General features: G+C 37.9%; 1 protein-coding gene across 1 annotated transcript in view; it reads right to left on the bottom strand.

Moving 5' to 3' along the window:
* The window catches only part of LOC128180912 (uncharacterized), a 40,342-nt gene that overhangs the window by 9,451 nt on the left and 5,841 nt on the right, over positions 1 to 25,050 (bottom strand). Inside the window, exons 5-10 of the mRNA XM_052849109.1 lie at positions 22,648 to 22,756; positions 21,843 to 21,972; positions 20,888 to 20,960; positions 20,468 to 20,677; positions 20,230 to 20,356; positions 19,106 to 19,228 (exon numbers count right to left, since the gene is read on the bottom strand). Of these exons, the coding sequence (XP_052705069.1) occupies positions 19,106 to 19,228; positions 20,230 to 20,356; positions 20,468 to 20,677; positions 20,888 to 20,960; positions 21,843 to 21,972; positions 22,648 to 22,756 (772 nt within the window). The remainder of the gene's footprint in view (positions 1 to 19,105; positions 19,229 to 20,229; positions 20,357 to 20,467; positions 20,678 to 20,887; positions 20,961 to 21,842; positions 21,973 to 22,647; positions 22,757 to 25,050) is intronic.

The following is a 25,050-nucleotide window of genomic DNA, read 5'->3' as shown; positions in this document are numbered from 1 at the left end:
CAGTCACAGCAGAGCTATACATTCATCCTAAAATCATGGGAGCCTTTGCGAGTATGGTGCTACCCCAGCTAGATATGCCTTTTAAAGGTTGCGAGTTTGTAAATCTATGTTTAGAATCCGGAGGGTGGGAGGAGAAAAACAAGAAGAATATTGCTGAAATTTCGGAAATTTCACGAGAGATAGACAGCATAGATTTATATAGGAATGTAGTAATGGAATTAGCTCAGAATACCGACAGTCCCGGGAAATTGATGGTCATTCATTACATCGCCGAGGCAGTTAAAAAGCAGTTTTTACCTAAACTGACTGGCGTTTCTTATACAGATTATCAGCAAGATATCCTGGAGTTTATCTTATCCCCCGACAGAAGTAAAAAGTGGATAAAATGTCATCGACTTCATCAACAGATAGAAGCGATTCGTATTACAACCATTCAATTCGGTTGGATGAAGTTATTAAGTCTCAAAAATCTAAAGGAAAACGAGTGACTTTTGATACTGCACAGGATCAAATATATGTTTTACCTCCCGAAGACCGGAGGAGTCCGTGGATGTTCGTGGCCGTAGACCGTGTAAGAACTATGTGTAAATTGAGAAAATTGTTATGGACCTATATCAAACAACAGAGAACTTGAATTTTGTATGTGTGTATTTCACTGTATTCATCGATTAAAATTATTAAACATAACAAAATATTATGTTGTTTATAGTGTGCAAATTCTAATTCAAATTAAAAATGTATTTGTTATTAACAAAATGTTCTGCTTTTCCCGATTTATTTTTTTTATTAAAGTCAGGTATAATATCATGTATTTTAGTGTGTAGTTAAAAAACTGAGTTATTTAACATCAGGGAGTTCAAAGTGACGTCATAAAAAACTATGACTTCATAAGAATCCGTACATTACTGTCATCGATTTCTAGAACTTTCTAGAAAGCCAGCTATATTTTACCACCTTAAACTAATTAATATGCGTTCTAGAACTTTCTGTATTTTGATTTGTCCAATCAGGGTAGGCCACTCATCAGGGTAGGATCTACTGGTAATAAACAAGGGTAGAGTCAAGATGTAACTGCAGATTAAAGGATGTTTTAATTCACAATGGATTTGTTTAAACACATAAGGAATGACTGAAACAAAGGATATTTTATCATGTTTTCCCTTTTTTTCATGTGATTTATATCTGCTGGAGCTTTCTTAGAGTGTTTTTTTTTTAAAAAAATACCGGGAAAACAAAAGAATATACCCCAACGGAATGGGGCTCACCCAGGCGATTTCCTTAAATATCTGTGCGCACTTTGAGCCCATCACTTGTTATCAAGACCATATTCAAAATGTCAAGAATTCATTACATTATTTCGGGGATGCGATACCGGATTGTGCTGTTAGGGGAAGCGCAGCACTTTGAGAACGGGGAGGTGCACTACCGGACCATAGCGGAGATCGAGATCGGGCGGATCTCCCCCCTAGACGTCCGAGGAATGCGGGCGGCACAGCAGCACCAGCAGCAGCCCCCGCCATCGGCAGAGCAGCAGCCCCAAGCAGCGGCAGACCCTCCAGCCCCCCAGTCACCGCCTGCCCAGGCCAGTCCCCTCAGGAGGAGGAGGAGGAGAAGGGAGCACCCTTACAGGCCGCCGGCAATTATCCCCGTTCCTCTCAGGGATATGACACCACCCCCATCGCCGGCCATCCTCCCCGTGCCACGACCTAGCCGCCAGCGGCAAACGGCTAGAATGTCGACTAGCCAGCTGCCGAGGATTCTACATCAGTAGATCAGTAGGGCTTTTTAAAGCCAACCCCCACGGCCCTTTTAAGGGCCACCAGATTTTTAGAAAAGATGCCTCTATTATAGCAGAGAAACGAATTGTTTGTTTTGTCTAAATGTTTTTTGTTTTTCATTCGATTTCATTGTTAAATCATTGTTTCATTGATCTTGCTTTTTTTTTCCAGCGAACCCTGAGACTCTTGGTGTTATTTTGTATGATATATTTATAGATTACTTGTTAAGATATGACAAATAGTCTGTACATATGTCATAGGAAGATACCAACATTTCTTCAATTGATTAATGTTTTGTTTTTTTTAGAGAGAATTATTTCAACTTTATCTTATTTTTTTTTCAGCGAACCCTGAGACTCTTGATGTTTCTTTGTATGATGTATCTATAGGTTGCTTGTTTTTACAAAATAACAGACAACCTGTAGATATGTCATAGGAAGACACTAAAATTCTTCGTTTGTTTGTTTCAATGTTTTTTAGCGGCTCTTCAGTTCCAGTCATAGCAGTATCCCAGGGACGTTTTTTTGATTATGTCTTTGTGGATCATCATGTGGACATTGTTATGAATAAATACAGTACCCCAATGATGATCCAGAAAGGGACCATATCACATCAGCGGATCAACATATCAACGGATGAAAGAAAAGAAATTGGTGATGTCTTTGTTTAATATTATGTGTGATTAATTGAAAAATTAAGTTCAATGATTATGTATAATATTTTACAATGGGACCATATCACAACAGCAGATCAAAAATATACCAGAGAAAAATTGGTGATATCTTTGTGAGTACAATATGAGATCAATTGAAGAATAAGTTCATTGATCTCATATTATATTCCACAAAGTGACCAAAGAATCAGCAATACACTAGTGGAGGAAAAAATGTAGCATCTATGTTGGCTACTTCAAATTTTTAAAACACCAGTTCACCAGTTCACAATTTTGTTTTCATTTTTTACACATGTAATATGATTTTTGGTATATAAATATCAATTCACATATTCTTTTTATATCAATTACTTTTTAAAAGAAAAAATAAATTGATTTCATATTTTTTAATAAATTTATTGAACTATAACACAATCACAAATGCATACATAAGTGAGAATCTATTATATATACACTTATAATTTTTTAACAACAATTAACAGTTTAAATATTCACAATTAAACGTTCACATGATGTCACCCCGTACCGAATTTTGCCCTTTATTGGTTGGCTCTTCTTTAGGGATTACAAGCGCCTCCAAATAAATTTTCCTGCTGAGATTCCTCAGAGTTGTCATGCTCATAAACAGGTAGTCTCTCAACCATGTAGCTACATCCTTAAGGCACTCACGTAGTATGGTTTGAAAATGAAAGGACTCGGAATTTTTTTCCTGAGGTAGATAGATTTTCCACTCATTATGTTCGAATGAAGCAATTATATCTCTTTGAACGCACTCATTCATCAAGCAGACTTCTTTAATGTACTCTTCTCCATTGCGCACTACATCATCTGTGGTCCACTGGCGGTGCTTTTCTATCCCTTTCTGAAGAAAGCGCACGGTCTTCATTTCCTTTAGTTCCATTGCATTTATTTGTGTTGAAAAATAGAGCGCCATACGGCTAGGTGGTTTACTGGCGTTCAATTTCTCGAAGACTATATCCTCCGCTGCCATAAGACTTTCTACAAGACCCAAATATTCCTGTCTCAGGCTTCTTAGGATGGTTTTTTCTTCTTCCTCAGTTTTAATGTAAGGCTCAAAAAGCGGTGGCGTAGAAGTTCGTAGAGATGGAACACATTCCCCTCCGTTGGCTACTTCCATAATTTCCATGTTGTTTGAAATGTCAGAACAAGACGGATGAAATTAAACTGGCGATGCGCTCATTTATATGAGATATTAAATTCTAATATTAGATTATGATATCATTATGACATCATACCTTGTAATCCAACCGTTTTTGATTTAATAATAGTAACTCCTTAAACAGTAGTGTGATATCATTTTAAAAATAAATCCAAAGCAATTTTATGATAATAAATCAGATATCCAACCATAGATCAGATATATTATATTTCTTAAATGCTACAGAAAAAAAATAAACAACATATTTTTTTTTTTAATTAGAATGAACACAACGAAACATCAACAACAATATTAAAACATATTTTGCCAGAAACATTGACAAGTTTGTCCTTGATTTCTTTTAGCTTTACGGTAAGTCTCTCTAAACCACTCAGCTACATAATGATCCCGTTGAAGGGGGGATAACCTCGACGTCTTTGGGAATGGAAAAAGCCAGTCTAAAGCATTCATGTTCCCTCGATGGCGTTGTTGTAAATAATACACACAATATTGTCCACAGACGTCCGTAGAGTAATCCTGATAACGATTCCGATTGTAGTCCCATTGTTGAGCATGTCGAGCTATAAAATCTCTAATTTCATGGTGTAAGGGGGGTAATCCGTATGAATCAAAGTATTCAATGATGGGAGTATTCAAATAAAGGCACACCCAATGCATTCCTGGTCGATCGTGAGGATCTGTATTCACGACGATCGCTTTCTCGTAAGGTCTTAATTGATGGGGAATTAAATCCCTGGGATAGACGCCCGCAAAAGAACTGCCTAAGGATTGTGATAACACGGCTCGTAACTGTCCTGTATCCATAAGTTTTTTTTTTTTTTTTTTTTTGTCGTTTTTAGTAATCTATGTTCACTTCTCGCTGTTTGTTGATTTCCAACAAATTGTCAAATTCGGCATACACTAAACAGTTAAGCGTTTCGGCTGTGTTTTCTGCAAATTGAACTTCGATTCTTAAGTTCCCCGTTTCGATCAGATGAAACTTATCTAGCTGCGCTTCCTGGTCTTTAGTGAAATCAACACACCAAAGTGTGTATCCGTTTTTATACTCTTCCAAGGTAATGTCCGGAGCCCAATCTTCCCCTAATTTTCCGAGCCCTTGATACAGACTCAAGTAAGATCTCAGGTACAGATTGTTCTCAAAATCGGGCTCAAATGGTCTGGTGCTCATACTCTCGCCGTTGATGCTGATTTCTAACTTTTTCACTTTAGCGTTTTTGAAATTAAAGGGGTTTTTGGTTGAATCTCCGTTAAAGGCAGCATTGGCTACAAACCCCAACACCACTCGTTTCGGCATCTGTCCTTGAAAGAGATGATCGCTAATTTTAGATTGAGTGCCCGTGGGGATAGTGAATGTTTTTACTTCGACCCGTCTTAGGGGATATTTTGCTGTTTCAGCATTCAGGCGCTGATTGATGGCATTTAACACGGTTGGAGTAGGCTTGATTTTTCTCACCCACAACAACATATTCTCAATTTTTACTTTTCCACTGCTTAAGGCGGCCGTCATCATGTAGAAATCAGATTTCGCGCGATTGAATCTCAAGCGAAGGTCTACTCCGTTAGGTAGAAATTTATCTTGTTGAAACAAATCAATATAGAGTCGATCCATTAAAATAATTTTTTTACTGTCGTCCACGGCCTTGTGACGTTTACTTAACCCTACATTTCCGGATCCTGCAGGGTAACTCAAGACCAGGTCCGCTGCATCTATCTCAATTTCTTTGGCATCCTCATCATCCTCTTTTGCCCTAACATCAAATGTGTTAGTCGTAAGTTCAGCGGCAGCATAATTAAGATCTTCCATGTGTTCAGCGGTATCTTTCTCCCACAGACTACAAGCTTTCATTTGGGTGGTTAGAGTTCTCGGTTTGTATGAGAGCAATTTCTCCAGGTAGGCTTTGTACGGATAGGTATCCGTTCCGGGGGAAATGACTTTTCCATTGAGACTCACGTCGATTTCCGTGAACAGAGAATGTAAGATATTATTGACGGGAGTCGAGGTACTGTTGGCTCCCGTTAAATTAGTACCATCGGATTTGGTGAATTTACAACAGAGTTGTAGATAGGTTTGTGAGAGATCGAGATATTCATCTCCCTGTCCTTTAATATCAAATTCAATAGGGGCCGTATCAGACTGCAGGGTACTGGAAACAGGGTAATATTCTACCCATTTTGATTCTTCTAAAGCTACGTTCGTGGCAGGGACTTGAAACAGTTCTAAACTGTCCATCCCACACACACATGATTCTCGGTGCATCATCTTGAAGGGGGTATGATGTGTGACTAACGATTCAATGGGTAAAAATGTGTAGGGTAAGGTTGGGGACCGCCTTTTTATAGGTTCAATCAAAGATATCTGCCGTTCGAGATTTTTTAGCTGCGGGTGTCTTAGTTCTTTTTCTTTTTCTTTTGTGGGGGCCTTCCCGGGCCAGAACAATCCCTTGCTTGGGGGGTAAGTATTTCTTTTTCATAGTCCTTCCGGTCCTATGAACGGCCTGTAAACCGCGAGACTTTACGACTTGTTTTAAAGATCCTTTTTGGTTTAAGACATCGAAGCCTGCCTGGGCAGCGCTCTGTAAAGCCTGTTGCGTTCCCGTTTTCACTAAGTCATGTGCACCTTTACGTAAAAAGCGAGGGGCTTGTTGAACTCCCTTTTTCATGAGGGCCTTAGTGCCGTGTTTCATTAAGTGAGGCAAGTGTTTAGCTCCCGTTCTGATTAGTTCAGTGGCGAAACCTTTACCTCTTTGTCCTAAGATCTTATTGACGGTATTATCGATAGCAGTTCCCACTTTTCTCCTGACGACAGGCATCAGTGTCTTATTAAGTACAGATCCGACGATAGGAGCACGGAGGATGGGTAGATTTCGTCTCAGTTGTTGTTCCACGGCATGGACCCCTACGTTTCTAAGTGTTTGGGTACCGTGCCGCCTAAGCCCTTGCATAAATGTTCCTTTATTATTAAGGCTGTCTATGGCGGCATTCCCGGTGACCAAAATACCATGTTTAGCAGCCGTTTTTAAAGCATTTGTAACAAAACCACTTCCTTTCTGACGATGTTTAATTTTTTTTACCAACCCCCCTGCCAAATCGCCGAGAAGGGGAGCCACGGCACTCCCGACTAGGGGCAGTCCTAGTTTTAAAAGTGGTCCCAAAAATCCGTGTCCTCGTTGACGTAATAATCCGCGATGATAATCCATGACGACTGAGGAAGTTGTTTAATGATTCCTTTTTTTATACTTTTTTCTTCTAAGTCTCGACTTTTTTTTCCCTCCTCCTCCTCCTCCTCTTCCTCTCCCTTTCCCAAGCTGAGAGCCTACGGCACTCGCAATGAGTGAAGCAACGATGGGTAAAAAGAATCCACGTCCTCTCTGGCGTCTTCTTCGCCGCGGTGATTGCGGGTACACCATGTTTTTTTTTTTTTTTAAATGTTAAAAATGGTGCGTTTCGAGTCCTTATATAGAGAGGTTTAGTAGTGATGAAAGAAGGCGTAAAAACATTCTATGCAACACATTATACAGGTAACAACAGCAACCAAGATGGAAAAAGTCAAGCTATAGGGATCCATCTGTTTCAATAAAGTTTTTTAAAATGAAGTTTTAAGATGCTTTTTCCACTTATAAAGGGCATCACGGTGCCTAACGGAGTTCTGATCTGTATTTCGATGGTATCGAAATGCTTCTTACTCAATTTCAAATATTCGGCCCTCACAGGCTCCCATTTAGCTTGCATTTGATCGTGAGTACTGTGAGTTACGGGAACGACTCTTAGTAATTTCAAAGCATTAGACCCCACCATCTGAGGTTCTACCACATCGCAATACACGTACATCTGTTTCAAATTCTCGTACAAATCGATCGTGTTTGGAGCTAAATAGGTCACATTGATCCACTTTGTCATGCTCTCATCATTTGTGTTGAAGGCCTTTGTTCCAAACCCCATTTTTAAAGCTAGAGATACTGGGAAGCGAACACTAAAGGGGTTTTTAGTTCGGAGCAGCTCTCCGTTGTACTGATATTCAATCCGATCAAAATTTTCGTAGTACACTAGTTTCATGTTACTCTTCTGTTCTGGATGACCCATGGTTTCCCAGATTCTTTTCAAGCTTAAACTTAGACCCTCATTGATTTCAGAGATTAACGCCTTGGGGTGTACATAAGGACCAGAACGAAATTGAATTCGAAAAATTGTCACTCTTTTATTTTTAATTTCCTCAATTTTAACTTTTCGTCTTGCAGCTCTCTCATCGCGTGCCAAATAAGAATATGTCCAGTCTACTAGTGGGTCAAGTTTAGACAGACGTGTAGTATTCATTTCTTTCATCTGAAAACGATTGATTTTAAAAATGTCGGGATCATCCACAAATGCCTTGAAGTTTTGTGTGACTAAAATATCAAAATAGGATTCGTTTGCTAAAATGTTTTTAACAGAACTCCCGTACATCATTTCAGTCAAACCCATTTGCCATTCTCCATCTGTTAAATCGACTGTCTGAGGTAACAACGTTTTAAACTGAGCTACCGTATTTTCTGGAAAAGTCTCCATCGACCCATCACTGGGTAAGGTCAAATAGAACCCATCACTTCCAGCCATATTAATAATTACAATGAAACAATTATTTTCTAAACCCCTCTATTTATACCTTTATTTAATTTGACAATAATATACCCTCCAATATTCATCAATTTTTTTTTTATTTTTTTTTAACCTAGAAAAATTTAGTCATTTTTAAAAAAAACTTATATTCTGAACCATAACTACATATCAAAATTTGACATTAATAACCACACTTTTTTATACACATATATTTATTTCAAAACAGAAAAAACAAAGAACACATTCATTAATATTTTTTGAATGACAAAAAATCACTAATTATGAGGTTTTGTTTTTGTTTTTAGCCAGTCACACACTCTTGGATCTCCCCCGCTTTACTTTAATCGGAAATGGTCTCCGCATGTATAGGTACTCGTAAGGCACACAGGAGTCCACAAAATCATAACCTTTGGTAATCGTCTCATGAAAGTCTTTAGAACACTTTTTGAAATCATCTGTCCAGTCTCCCTCGATTAGAGTCCATGCAGGTTCGTGGTTTTTTGAAGGGTGAAACACATTCCATTGACATTTGACTTTCCATCGAAATTGTTCATATTTACTTTTGCCAATCATCCGGAAATATCTTTTTCCAGCGGGAATCGGAATTCTTTTGTATAAGTAGATTTTTCTCTCTTCCTGAGGAACGTGAGGATTCTGCATGAAATCATGTAAACAATTCTGTTTAGTAGACATCCATTCTCCCTTAAGGACTCCCTGAGGATCTATAATTTTCCACCGGTACTGTATTTCATTCATCTTAGGTGTGTCTCAGATCACAAAAAACCATGCAGCTTGATCTCAGCGCTCACGCTAATAATAAGTCAGTGACTAGCGCTGCACTTCATATTTAAGATGGAAAAATGATCACGTGACTTTTTTTCATGCAGATTCTGGTTTGTTGGAACTTTTGAGTTGGAGAGTAGGACTGGGCATAATGTAACCCACGGTCGAACTAAGACAAATCATCCAATATTCTCGATTAGAGTCATGTAAGACTAACATGACGATACAAGCGATTATTAATATCAGGCAGATCAGAAGTTGAGCAAAATACACAATTTCAGCTCTAGGAATCTTTTCACCAAACATTTTCCATTGATCACTCATTTGGGAAGTAGGAGATCTGTTTGAGGAATCCATGAGTCAAAGCTAGGAGGATATCCTTTCCAACGCACTTTGATTTCAGTTATGATTTTTTTTCCTACTCGCCGCTTTTTATAGTCTAATATTTCCTCCACTTCATATACATCGTCTTTTTTTATGACTTTTTGCATTTCTGATTCGTAAAATGTTCCTTCTAATTCTTCTCCATGATAGTCTTGTATTTTATATCTGTATGGAACAGCTCCCTGGACTCGACGAGAAATCGTAAATAACTCTCTGGTCCAGTTAGGCAGATATCCCTTTTCAAAAGTGCGTTTAGCTTTACTGATGCGCACTCTGTCACCTTTGTGAAATTTAGGAGTATAGAAAGTTGTAGATGAATTTTTTTTATACAGATTTTTCCACACTTGTAATACATTAGAGGCATTCACATCAGCTGGAGCTCTTTTTATACTGCGATGATACGAGTGATTGTAGGCGAACACAAGATCCGGTAAGATGTCAAGATATCGGCGAGTTTTATGACGGGTGAAATATCTCCACATGCGAGCTTTAAGTGTGCGTTGAAAGCGCTCCACGATACTTGCTTTTGTTTCTGCATTGCGAGTGGTAAAGAAATGAATGGATTTAAAAGCGCGTAAAAACTCCTTGTTTGTGAATTCCCTCCCCTGGTCCGACTGAATGCGAACGGGTTGTCGCCCGTCTTGTTTAATGATCTGTTGTAATCCTCGTATCATTTCCTTCCCTGTCTTTTGCTTTAATGGCACCACCCAAGCATATTTTGAGAGTACATCGATAGCACACAGTAAAAAGGTATAACCCTCGTTCTCTTTCTTTAACTGTGATACATCTGCTAAGTCTAATTGCCATTGCTCATCGATACCGGTCACTCGAGTTTGTTGTCGCTTAAATTTCCGACGAATGGGTTTATGCAGAGTATATGTTTCTTGTTCTTTTAACCATTTTCTAATATCCGTAAGTGATATAGGATACCCCTTAGCACGTACTTGACGGTATAGGGCTTGTACGCCTCCATATCCAGTCTTAGGATCATAATAAATCTCTCGTAATATGTCTTCTAAAATTTTTTTCTTTTTCTTCATTTCTTGCCCAATTTATCCCAATTTAAGATTTGTGCGTTTCCTCTCTTTTTTACTGTCTTTGATACTTTTGGCGTCATAAAGAAGGGAGAAGCTTGTGGTGTAGTAAACGTAAAAGCTTCCTGAAACCCAGTATCGTCGTCATTATCGTCTTTTTCATCTTGAAGGGGTTTAGGGGTACTGATTTTTCCAGGCTTTTGCATGGCTTTTATAATGTTTGGATTCTGTAGGTAATCCGTCGGCACATTGGTTTCTTTCAAGGCTTGAGCAAATTCGTCAATGCCGATCGGAGAGCGAAATGCTCTACGGGATTTAGTTCTCATTGTATTAGTTACCAGATCAACGATATTAGACTGGGGTATGCGTTTTCCTCGATAACTTATTTCTCCATCGGAGTTCCATTTTAAGACTTTAGTTTTTTTGAGGTGATCTAATAGAAGTCCTGCTCTCTTTTGCATCTGTTTGCTTACACTTTTAATCACCTGTTCTTCTAGTTCTGAGGAACTTGGGTCAGCAGCAACATCAGCAGCAGCCCCATCATCTTCGACTGCCTCTTTATCTTTTTCTGCGCTAGGTAATGGTGTTGTAAATGTCCTCTCCTTTCCTTGATCACGGGCTTGTTGTAAATAATTCCGATAACGATGTAATTGATGACCATAGAGGGCTACTTTTTCTTCTGGGTTTAAATCTTCTCTCCCTTGAATATGGTCTAACTGATGTCCTAAGCCAATGGTAGCTTGAAATTCGGGAGATTTAGGCAATTTACCTTTCAATTCTAGTAACATTGCTTCCGGAACTAACACCATTTTACGACTCATGATTTCAAGACAGTAAACTGAGGATTAGGGGAATGACTGGGAAAACACCTCCTTTTTGATTCAATATTAAAGTTCGTCTGCGTTTCTGTACTGACTGTGGTTGAACGAGGCGCCTCAAGATGTGTTTCTGAGGCGCGAGTTTTTTCTTCTGAGACGACTTTAGTGGTACATTACCTTTTAAGAGGTTGTAAGCAATCTCACAAATCTTTAAAATACAGTCATTAGAACAATGCTTTAAAACCTCATTTTTTAATTTTGATGAATATTTAGGCATCGATAATAATTGTAATATCGGTAAATGAGGTTTTAGTCGAGATTCACAACTGCAGGCTTTGTTCTTTTTCTTTTTCTTCTGGTTTGAACCCATCTTTGTTCACAATGATAGCTATATCTAGCTTGTGAGGGTTTTTATACTTTTTTAAGGAGGGGCATAGCCAAGATGAGTAGTTTTTTCGTGTTGATCTCTGGATTTTTTCAGTTTAAATTCCATGGGACAGTAGCGACATTCATATTTTCCTTTCTTGTTCTTCTTATCTGGGTCTTGTAACGGACTGAAACCTGTCACTTTACTAAACAATGAGGAAGATCTCGGGATGTGATGAACAGGAACTTTAATTCTGGGAAACACACTGGATTGAATATCAGGCGTTCTTTGACTCCCTATTGGCCCTGCCATCGCTCTATTCATTTTCATTTGAGCCATGGCTAATGTGGTATTGGGGGAAGGCTGGGTCAAAGGAACTTGTTCAGGAGGCTTTTTCTGTCTTGGAGGAAGTTTTACAATCAGTTTTTGTCCTTTCCGAGAGGTTTTCCTGGGAGATCTCTTTTTTCTAGGAGCTTTCCTTTTGCGTGAGGAAACCTTCCCTATGTCTACCATCCACTGGGGTAACTGTCTCAGTTTAGGAGCCTTGGAATTGATTACTTTTCCTATCACACTCTTGAGTCGTCGTCCTTGGGTTTTTTTTCTTGGTTTAGCTGTTCGGGCTTTGGCCAAATTCCATTTCAATAAATGACGAATGATGACTCCTCCAATAAATCCAGCCCCACCTCGTTTCAGAATAGCTCTTATTCTATTATCATCATTTACCTTTTTATTGGCAATGACCCTTAAATCCTCACGATGTTTATCAATGAAACGCTGTGTCTGTTTATTGATAGGAATGACTCCTTTCAATAAATTTTTAGCCCCGGTTAAAAACCATTTCATTAAGGCTTTTCGCCCCAGCTCAATAATTTCCGCGTGTTTCTCAGGATCTCGTTCATGTTGTAAGCGCCGTAATGTGTGTAGTAACTTCTTTCCAGTCATGATTTCAAATGATTCTGGGTATATGTAAACTCTAATATTTATACTCTAGGCATATACACTGTAAGGGTCTGAAACATGTGACTTCTCAGGCGTAATTCATCGGGGGTCTGAGGGCTTAAATCCACAATCAGGTACCCGTGGGGTATTCGAGTGGCATCATGATAGGCCGAGATTAAATGTGGCATATCTAATTGTCGACTCAACACGACAATTTGAGACTTGTCTCTAGGATTTTTAAACAAGACTAAATAATGAGCGTTTAAACTAATAGTGCGATGTTGAGCTGCTCGATCAAATACATTTTGAGTAATGTAAATAACACTAGTATTCCGATGATGGGCTTTTCTTGTAAACCAATCCACAATAGACTCGATAGCCCTGCCTCCCATCATATCATCAAAAATTAAGAGGTGTCGAGTCTCGATATCTGCTACCAATTTCTCATCATCTTCGGGAATATTGCGTATAAACTTTACGCGATGTTGTAGAGATTCGTAGGCTGGTTGCCATTCTCGATAACACCAGATGATTTTTTCGGGGGATGGGGAGATCCAATGAGTATTTTTTACTAGCTTTTTAACAAATTCAGTTTTTCCCGACTTAGAAGGGCCTGCTACCACCATGGTAAATTCATGTTTCAGTTGAAACGGAGTCAGTGTCTCGTAAGTGTACATCTTAAAGAATGAATGAAATTCATCAGAGGCCTTCTTTTTTATTGAATATATAAAAACAACAACATACATTCAATTTAATAGCCAAAGGGTAATGTCTTATAGTCTTTAGTAATTTGACGCTTGTCATAGACAATCTGAAATGTTTTAGTCAATGGCTTGGTTAAGAGCTCATGTCTCTTATTTCTTTGTATTTTGTGCGGATAGGTTACAATGACGTCCTCTAAGTCTTGATAAATCATTTTTTCTAAGGTGTCTAGGGTGATGATTTGAGAGGCGCGATAATTAAGAGTGATGCCCTTGACTTTCTGTACAATGTTTCCACAGTCTGTTTCAAAAGCATAATTCTTTGGGCCCCCTGACATAAACTTGATAATGTGACCCCCGTCTAATTCATCAGTCCATCCTCCTAAACTGTTGACAATTGTAGGATTAAACTCCCCCTGTTCTTGTTGATAAATGATACTGTCTGTATCGAAATATAACACACGTTCTCCCAGTTTTTCCAATGTCTCATACAAATGTAATCGTGCATGAGCCGTGGTGAAACAGGCTAACACCACGTTACCAAAGGGACATTCTTCCACGAATTCTTTTTTCTCCTCATAATTGATCAATATCATGTCAGAGTTAGGATCCTCCAAATTTTGTAAGAGTTCTACCCCTTTGACCTCTAAGCTGGTATCTTGTAATAATTGTTGAAATTCTGCTTCCTCTGTCAGGTATCGAGATTTCGGTAGCTGGATTCTTTGAGCGAATTTCCCCCACAGACAGTTTAAAAACAGTTTAGCTATAGTGCGTTTGACTGGGTTTTTCTCGACTTCTAGCAAATCTAACATGATACCTTCCCTTTGGTAAATATCATGTATGTATGCTTGTTTCTGTTCTTTACTTTCACAGTCGGGTGGAAATCCTGAAGCTTCTTGTTTGATTTTAAGAAAGGTGTCGATGTAAGCTTTGAACAAGGTCTCACTGCTTTGAGGGAAATGCCAGATTTCGTAAATGTGATCAATTTGGTAGCCAATTTCAACCGCTTTCTGTAGTTCTGTGGTTACCCATGTTCCCGTCAGACACCGATCTGAATCCGAATGTTGACATCTGTACTCGGGGTCTAGAGCCAATCGTTGTTTTGCACAGGTCCGACATAAAGGAAACAGTAATTTACCCCCTGTGCGATAGGGTAAGACGGGATGATACAGACCATGTGGGGGTAAGACGCGACATTTGATCAGTCCGAAGTAAGATCTCACATCTCCGAAATTTTCGGTCAGGATTTCGGGGTGGCCCACGGGGAAAGGTTTGTATTTCAAAACGTAAGGATACAGAGAACAAACATCTACATATCGCATATCTCCCTCTGTACAAAACAAACGAGTAGCATTGGTACGACCGCCGTACAAACTATCTCGGGGATTTAAAGGATCTTGAAAGTCTAAATGCTCTAAAAATGTCTGTAACTCTTCCTGGTTTTTCAGTTGTTGGTCAAATTCATGCTCCCAGATACTGACAACATTGTAACCTTCATCTCGTAATGCTTTTTCCCGTCGTAGAGTCTGCTCGTAGACTGTAGCATAAGTCCTATCAAAGTGATGAGGATGAATGTCTGTGACCCTATCTGGATAACATATAGGGCAGCCATGCCAGTAACAACCGTGGAATTCATACACAGTGTTGTTGACCTCATCGTAGCCATCTACTGTAAAATTCCCGAGTCTGACCTCCCCTCCGTTTTTGGCATGTCGAATAGACTTTTCCCGACCCTCCCAGGCCAACCAACGACATGCTTTAATGGAATACTGTCGAGCGGGATGGTATCCCAGATTAGGAATGATAGCTATGGTGTGTTCAGGCATGAAACTCCGTCGGTAAGCGAGATTTGCAGTGCTGGCAAAGGTTATAGCTTCTTGAAAAGGATTCACACGGACAAGGGTTTGAATAGTTGTTCTAAACTGAGCACAACAACGTCTTAAAATATCCACATCTGAAATACAATAGGCTAGGAATTCTTCTTGAAAATTAAACACATTTCCCTGCTGTTTCTCATACCAAGCGTAGAAAGCTTTGCGTCCCGAGGTACTCATGTCGTCTGGATTGTAGAAAGCGGGTGAGGGATAGACTCCTACATAATTCTGGTTCCGTTCGGTATTGAAAAAATGAGGAAAATATCCTTTTTTTAGTTCCCGGAAGCCGAAAGCAGAAGGCATTTTAGACAATGCAAAAGGCAAAAAGTTGTAAGAATCTATGAATTTTACCCCACAAATTTCCATAGATAATATTTTACTTCCGTTCATGATGACAGAGGGTTTGATACAGGCTTTGTGAACTATATAATTCAAGATAAATTGCCCGTCATACCCTTTAAAATTGTGAGCGATAACAATAGCCCCTTCGTGCACTAACTGTGATACGTTGTTAACCTTGCATTCAGGTTGTAATAGCCACTCTACAAAATGTTTTAAGGTATCTGGTCCTCGAAAGACGTGTTGACGGGGTCCTAAAGCCTGACAATTGGTACAGGGTTCGTTAACAGGTAAGTGATCGCAGTGTTGACAGACACGATGGGCCACACATAAATTCGGGATATGAATACCATGTTCTTGTGTGCATTCGAAATCGAAATAAATGTACAGCTGTAATTTGTCTTTTTTCTTTTTCTTTTCGGGTTTCTTCTGAACGTAACATTGGTGGTCCTTGTCAACAATTTTCTTACAGATCTTGCATTTTTTCTGGCCTCCACATTTGTGATTTGCTAACAATTTTTTAGCCATCCAGGACTGACAGTGCTGGCATCGATCCATCATACTGCAAACAGTGGTGCTAGTCTTAGAACTGTACGGTTTTAAGTGACTCTGGTAACATGTCATGCTCTTAAAAAAACCATGACATTCGGAACATTCGATGCAGCTGCCGTCCGGGGGGCAGGGGGTCTCGCTCAGACAAAAAGAGCAGCGATATTGACAAGTGGTACGATGTTCTTCAATGTGGCTGTATCCTACATCACAATCATCACAGTAATACTGGTGTTCACTAATCCCAGGCATAGAGAGTATAGTATCATAATGCCCTTGATCTAACAACACGTTTAAGCACTTGCCGTTTCCATATCCCTTGTATATTGGCTCTAATTTTAATGTAGAACTGTTTGCTTGGAATTGAAATATCTTCAAGCGAAATTCAGGGTACAACACCCCCTGTAAATTCCCCCACTCTAGAGGTCCACAAGAAGATAGAGTTGAATCACACCCGGCAAGTTCCATCAGCTCTAGAGCTTGTTTCTTTTGAACTGCACTTCTACAATCGGCTTCTTGTATCCGCTTCCATTGTTTTTGCCAGGCGTTAAAAGCTCCGGGGTCCTGTGGTTTTTTACTGTGTAGACGAGCAACTACAATAGCGCGAGGTAAACATAAAGAATCTGTGTTCTGAATACTCAGAATGGACTTTTTCCCTTTTTTGAATTTCTCCTTGTTTGTATATAGGTGTTTTTTCTTATTTCCACCACTTCCATGAGGATACTGGACATGAAAAAAATCAAACTGAACAGCTCCGTCCGTCATGGTGAAATCTCTTTTAGATTGTTGTACCCCTTTTATTTTAGCGAGTAATCCCTCAGCATTTAGATGCTTGCATTGAGTAAATTCATACCAAATGTCGGAATCTAAGGAGGGGTGTCGTATGTTTAATCGCAAATAATCGTCGGGGTCACAACGCATTTGTTCTTTTACTTCGTTTAACATCTCACTTATCACATTCCGAACGAAGGGAGAATGATCTTTCTGAGGTATTGGTTTAAAATTCACATTGTATACATTTTCTTGGACCTTAAATTTACGTGAACGACGACCTCGATCCAGTCTGATCTGATAGTACTTGGATTTTTCTCTCGTTTGGGCCAATTTCTTTTTCCGTTGAAGATTTCTTCTAAAAAGCCGTAAATGCTGAAGTATTTGGTTGTTTTCTTTTCTTAGTTTTAAACGTTCTTGCTTCAATCGATATTCTCTCAAACGGCGTTGCTCGCGGAGAAGACTCTTTTTAATAGATGTGAGCGTCATGATCAATTCTCTTCAAGTGCTTCGATCGAACACGCTTTTTATACATATAGGGAAATGAAATCAGATTTATTTTTAGAAATAAATATATGCTATTTGAAACAATTGTTTTTTAAACAATATATATGCTATTTCGTTATTTAATTAGATATTGCATAGGATCTATTAATAAGATAAAAAATTGTTAATTTTAGAAGAAAAAATTAGCTATTTTTAGAGCCGCGTGCAGCAAATATGGAAAAAAATAATAGCCAATTTTAGAAATGTGCTATTTTTAAAATATCTATTGCATCGGATCTATTTAGTATATAGCAAAAATGCTATTTTAAGAAAAAATTGCTATTTTTAGAGCCCCGTGCACAAGACTGCATAAGATTTATAAAGTAGCACATCGCTGCTTTTTCCCTCAGTCTTGCTCTGACATTAAACAGACATGGCGCAGAAACAACTAGACCGCTTTGATAGTCCAGACCCTGTCTCTGCCAGTTTAAATTATAATCATCCTACCACACTTAGGGAATCTATGAATTATTATCAGTCTATCACGGAATCGCAGGATGCAACGGATCTTGAACTGGCATGCTTGGATCAAGAAAAACCAGCTACTAAAGAAGATCTTGCTCTGCTCATGGCCACCCTAGATGGGAGCATCAACAATCTGATGAATCTCGCCAACGAAATCAGTGAAACCAGGAAAAGTATTACCAATGATCTACAGGCTCTAAGCGAACAAGTAGGTGAAATAAAAAATGAGACCAGGAATACGACACCTGTCACATCAAAAATCCCGACCAGGAAAACAAATCCCTGTTATATCTGCGGAGAACTAGGGCATTGGGCACCTGAATGTCCACAAAAGCAGGATCCTCCTAAAAAAAGCAAAGACAAAGATCCCTGCTATATTTGTCAAAACCTTGGACATTGGGCCTCCGAATGCCCTGAAAAAGAAAATAATCCACCAGCCGGTGACAAGAAAAAAACCTCGAGCCCTAGAAAACCGAATCTGAAAAGAGATAATACCATGCAAATCAACAATGAACCGCTTAAGAAAAAATCAAAGCTAGCTCTCGCAAAGAAAAAGTGACAGTATTTTGACTTTTTGTGTAATTGAACTATTTCAGTATTATTTCATGTAAATTTGAATTGTTTCAGTGTTATTTCATACTTGTTTTTATTTTCATACATTTCTCAATAAACCAATGTTCACTGTTTATTCGCTTTTTTATTATTTCATTATGCAAGGAGGGAAGGAAAAATCATTTAATAAATCGGGATCTATGATGCGCGAACTATAAACATGCGATCAAGTGCTTACTTTAGATTGGTCACCCCCGCATTATTAGCTTAAAATCTCAGGGAGCTAGATTTTCAGCCGCATCGCTGGCCGGGTCAACTCTGAAAAGTGCACTCAGTTGACCCGGCCAGCGAGGCGGCTTATACTACTTGTGTACATTTTTTTATCGTTATTCATAATCGTGTACATTTTTAATCATCATACATAATCTTGTTCATTTTTAATCATCATACATAATCTTGTTCATTTTTAATCATTATACATAATCTTGTACATTTTATGATCATACAACATGGCAATGGCAGTTTACATTTTTTTTATCATAAAACATGACCATGTTTATGACTTAATTTCTATAATATTAACATGTATATTTTCTGTCTATATATAATGTATGTCTACCCCCCCCCCCCCCCCGAAACTGTTCAAAATGTTCTAACAATAAATACATAACTACCAGTATTGCAAAAGACTAGTTTTTCCCTTCTTTTCATTTATTAATATTTAATTAATTAAATCCTTTAACAAATCATATATCTCACTTCTGTTCACTCCAGGAAGGCGCTTTTCGCAGTAGTTTCCATGGTAACCATCAGGACAGACGCACCTACACGGGGTCCCTGACGCTACTCCCCCGTTCTCACACCGCATCCACGGACACTGCCCTAGTATTATACTTTCATGTTAAATACTTAAATCTGATTGGTTTAGACGCAGTTGATAATCCGTTCTATTACCCTCAGCGTTAGCAACACACTTAGCATAACGGGTAACACAACGAATTGTTACATGCGCGTAAAGTATGCGCGTACGGTTCGCCGTGGAATTCACGTCATTTCGGTATAAAATCAGTAAAAAATCTCTAAAATTAAGACATTCAGTATAATAAAATAAATAGTGTCGGTTGACAATGGTTTCCTCGGGGTGTCAATTTCAACTGTTACCCTCCCAAACAGGCACTATTTATATACTGTATTACTAATATAACTAAAATGTACTGTAATGATTATATTACTAAAGTGTGCTGTAATATATGTACTTTTATTACTAAAGTGTGCTGTAATACTCATATCAACAAAATATACCGTAATACTTCTATCACTAAAATGTAATGTAATGATTATATTACTAAAGAGTGTTGTAATACAATGTACTTATATTACTAAAAGGTGTTGTAATACTTATATTACTATTATGTGCTTTAATTTATGTACCATTATTCTAAAGTGTGCTGTATAACTTACATTACTAAAATGTGCAGTAAAACTTATATTACAAAAATGTACTGTAAAACTTTTATTTGTGAAGTGTGTTGTAATACTTATATTACTAAAATGTGCTGTAATATTTATACTACTAAATTGTGCAGTAATACTTATATTACTAAAATGTGTTGTAATACTAAACTAATACTTAGACTTTGTTAAGACAAAGGGAAAAGATGTAGCATCGATCTATTCTTTCTGAAATAACCTAGCTCCTCAAATAAGAAACTTTAGCTTAATAAATGTAGGAGCTTCGCAAATATTAAAAGATAGCATTTTGTGTAAAACTTGAACATCTTACGGCAAGTAAAAATGTGCAATTTGTCAAAAAACCATATCCACACTGCACAGATCTATACGTCCTATGGTGTGTACAGAACGTCTCTAAAACGTATACCTACATGAACACAGATAGGCCCTGTTGATGTACAGGTTGTCTCTAAAACTGACGTCGGCAGCCGTTCCAATGATGGTCTGAAATTCTGGTGCTACTGTTACCATGGTATCATTTCCGTTCTTTGACCAAATCTACAAGAGAGAATGAATCTAAAGTTAAAAATTTTGTGTAAGTCTTTTGTTTGTTTGTAGGTGATTTAATCATTGTAAGATCTTCAATATACTGACATAAGGGTCTATCACCTTAGCATTATAGTGCATTATGCTTTTGTAGTCGTACGGTACGCCGTAGGTAAAATACATGTAGCCTCGATCTGATATGCTCATGAAGTTCCGGTCGGATCCGTTGTTTATATTTTCGGCCCGTAGCGTGATATACTGGTCCCGATCATCACGTGACATCGGATGGATCATCCCGAGGGCGTGTCCGAGTTCATGGACAATTGAAGGTATCTAAAAATTAACATATAAACTAGTTGGATAAGTTAGTAGCATCAATGACGATGCGGAATCCAGATCCGTAGCATCGTTCTCAAAGCGGATGGGCGATACAGAAGGTGGAGGGTTGTACAATCATTCCTTATGTAAGAATTTTTAAATGGACGCTCCCCACCCCTTTTGCTATGTGCATGTCTGCATGCACGAGTGTCGCCCAAGACTTACCCCCATGCAGCCGTCACTGAGCCCGAGTAGTTGAGGTTGCTGGGTGGGATTCCTACCAATGTCTGAAAAGCAACTGTCAAAACAGGGTACTAAACATTAAACTTCATACTGTAACTAAAAACAACTGTCAAATTAAAAGAGGTTACAAAACAAAAAGTTCCTTCGGGCTTTATTTGAATAGACCACGCCCCGACCAAAATAATCACTTTATAATATACTCAAAGAATGATTTTTATTCCTTAATTCCATACATATCATGTCTCATTGAAAGCAATGGGGCTTTGAACGTGAATTTCAAGTAAAAGATGTCTATAAGTAAGTTAAAAAGTGGTTAATATCATTATTGTGGTGAGATAATTGTCTGGGGTATACAGGATGTGTATATTTTTTATATGCGGAATTTATGCTAAGACTGAATGTGTATGATTGCTATATGCTACATGCTGTTTTCGGTTCAATGTTTACATTGTCCTTTAGTCCCCTCCTATACACTACTTTATCAGTTTGAATCACTAGTAAAGGTTGGATAAAACTATTAGTCTTTTTGTAGAACAGACGACAGAAAAACTTGTCGAAAAAATATGTCGAATTCTCCTCTGCTTAATTGACATTTTTTATATCTATGACTTTTATTGAATTTCATATTGCTTTCCTCGCTCCCATAAACATTTCTTACTTGAGTACTATTACATATGTAGTATCTAGATAAATGGACCTCCCTCGTAAATCTTAGGAAAAACTAATAAAAACGTAAGTCTTGCGACAGCTACTGGCAAGAGTATATCAAATGTATATTAAATCAAATACTTGTAGTCGGTCATTGGCCTATATATCCTATAAAAAAAAAATTTAACAATAACACTTATAAATGAAAATTGCTGTTGATAATATTTGCCTGTTTTAGTAAACAGGGAATTGATTCCTAGTCTGATATAGATTAATTTGACTTACTTACGAATTTCTCGATTTGTATAACTTTATGTATGCCTCCGATTGCGCATGCTCAGAGCGAGGGACAAATCGGACGCAGGTCTGTCTCTCCCACCTCTTCATTGCGACTTTTATTAGCGCCTTGGATGGTTCATCTGTAATAACAGCAAATCCGACCATTAAAAGATATCGGTAATCTGAACGTACTGTATATTACGAAAGTATGTAAGTATTACGAAAAGATGCGACAACGCTGGGGAAAGCGTAATTTATCATAAAAAAAAAGACTTCAAACGCCTTTTCAAAAGGTGTATTAACGCGATAAAATGGAGCAAAAAGGCATAATAACGCCTTCAATAAAAGTGTTACGATGCCTTTTTTAATAAAACAAATAGTTTTTAAGGACATTTGATTAATCAAAGTGTATTAAGTTTAGCTTTGACCTAGTTTGGAATATATTACGTTTTTTCTGAACGCTTTTAGGTTTAAATAAACCGTTAACTGTTATATCTCAGAGTTTACTCCTATAATTTTGTAACCTTTTAAAGTAATCAAATAACACGTTTGTAGGTATTTCAGAAATTGAAGAATTAATTGCGCAATGAAAATAAAAATCCGTCACTTTAATTACCATGGAATTTTGATATTGAGTTGAACAGGTCATAGAGCTAACGAGCTCAGTTTTGATCTTAGTCTGACATTTCCGCAATATATTCTTCTTGTAAAAAGAAGCTTGGGATCAAACTCAGCTCATTTTAAGTTTTATGTCCCCGGAATTCAAGGTAACGTCTGTAAAAATGTCCAAGGTCATTACAGGATTAAAACATTACCAAAGTCCTCGGGAATCTCGTACGGCACCACTCCACCGGGCCACGTCCACACGGGCACCACAGACCGGACCCCTCTCCCCCGGGCCCGACCCTGGGCCGACACTCCTGTCTGTCGATGAATGACCAACATCGAGTTATGTCAACTTAATGTTTGATTTGATTGAAAGAAAGCACAAATTTAACAAATGGGTGAAGTATGATATTATTAAAACAAAGCTCACCATATTTATGAATAAAACTAGGATTCCACACACAAGTAGGTTCGACATTTCGAGGAATGATTTTTCCCACAAGAACGATAATTTTGTAATTGCATTAATTTTACAGATGACTTGTAAGTTTCCGCGTGTATTTAAGGCGATCTATCATGACGAGTGATGAATTACACCTTGTTTCTACATTTCTATAGATAGTTTTTATCAGTTGGTTTTTTTTTATAAACTTAAAAGATTTACCGTTACCATTTAACCACATTAGCAAGATAGGACAGGTGTTTGTGGCGATTCGATCTCAGAGGTGGGCTGTAGAGACCAATCACTTCATCATCAATTGATCACGTTTAGAATGGAAAGAGATTCATGTACATGTAACTGATTGTTAATGAAAATTCTATCCATAGATTTATTGATCGATAGATCCATGGATATTTATGAATATCATATTTAGTTTATATTACTAATATGCACATCAAAAACTTCCAATTCTGCAAGGCCACTCACATACTCAAAACATAAAAAAAGCCCCCCCCCCCCCCCCCGCGCCCCATTTTTTAGAAAAGTATTTTGTTTTAAAAAAATGAATGCTGTTCCTCTCATACTTCTAAGAGGTGGGATAAGTAATTAATTTTTACAGATTTATCTGCTACTTGCTCTGTTTCTTTCAATCGTTGTACTCTTGGTTTTCAGAAAAATCACCTTTAATGATCGAGATTCTTCATGTTGTGATATCACGAAATCAAGACAGAGACCAGGGTATTGAACCAAAAAAAAAAATCAGTTGGTAGAAGTAACGACCTGTTGGAACGTACGTATGTTACAATAATAATGAACTGCTGGAACTACGACAATTTCGATTCCCTCGTTGCTAACACTGCACGGGTCCTTTTTTTTTTTACCCATAGAGCTTACACAAAGGGTTCTCCGGTTCTGAAATGTACCGTAAAGTGAATTATTTTTGCGTGATGCTACACTTTAATTGTTAATTAATTTGGCGATTTAAACCAAATCACTTAATTTCATAAAAATTGACAGGTGGGGGAGAGGGTAAGATAGCGCAAAGACCCATTTGGTTAGTCGTAAAATACAATTTCAAGTTTCATTTTTTTTCCAATTCAATCTATTAGATAATGTTTCAATACAAGCTTGCAAAAGCACACTTTTTAACAATTCATGGATTCAGTTTTGGATATTTTTATAACGCGGTGAGAAAAAAATTTCCTTTTGTGGTATCGAACTCACAGACCTCAAATAATGTAGCACAGACCCACTTTAAAAAATTAAAGCCATTGGAGTTCTAAAATATGACACTATTTGGAGATTTTGATACGCATAACAGTTTAAATCAACATATTCCAAGTATTAAATATTTTGAAGTGTTAAATCGATGATATTTCAAATATTTGTTGGTTATCAGATTTATTGATATTTGAATTTTTTTGGTACCTTATCCGTCCGTTTGTAAGCGTTTAACACGCCTTATCCACTCGTCGTCTTCATCTTTAATAAACTTTAAGTGATTTTTTTAATCCCGAACAAACTTCCCAATAATTTCTTCAAAGTGCTAAATTTTAAGCCCGCTAATAAGTCTATTTAACTATTTATAAGATTTTCTATGTGACTAACATTATTCATTCAGAAGCCTATTTCAGGCCTTGCCCTTTATGGTAGAACAAATTCATTCGATTTTTTCTAATTTTATTATTGATCACAGAAAAAAAATGATGTATGAAAACATTCAGCACTTGCAGAAGACGTTCAATTCTCAGGATTTGTTCATCTACTTCATAAAGTTCAAGGTCACAGAGGATAGAAAAGGAACAGTGAATATTGCATAGAGGTTCATGTATAATACTGTAAAACAGCTGTCACGGACAGGACAGTACACAATTTTTTTAAAAAGTTGGTAAAAAATCAAAAAATGTTGTCTATCATATGTTCTAGTACATTGTGCAAGAAAATAAAGAGAAATACATCTGCTTATAATTGTGATTCTCCAATCATTTTAAGCAAGTGATCTTACCATAGACGTCAAAACTGGGGGAGGGGGCTGGGGGAGGGCCCCATCTTTTTTTCGGGGGGAGGGGGGGGGGGTTTACAGTCTAGCCCCCCCCCCCCACTTTCAATTTCCTTCCGACGCCACTGCTTACAATCAGTTTGAAAGAAAGAATCAGGGATTATTAATTAT

The sequence above is a fragment of the Crassostrea angulata genome, chromosome 1, assembly GCF_025612915.1.
Source record: "Crassostrea angulata isolate pt1a10 chromosome 1, ASM2561291v2, whole genome shotgun sequence".
NCBI lineage: Eukaryota > Metazoa > Mollusca > Bivalvia > Ostreida > Ostreidae > Magallana > Magallana angulata.
This window is presented reverse-complemented; position numbering and strand designations above follow the sequence as displayed.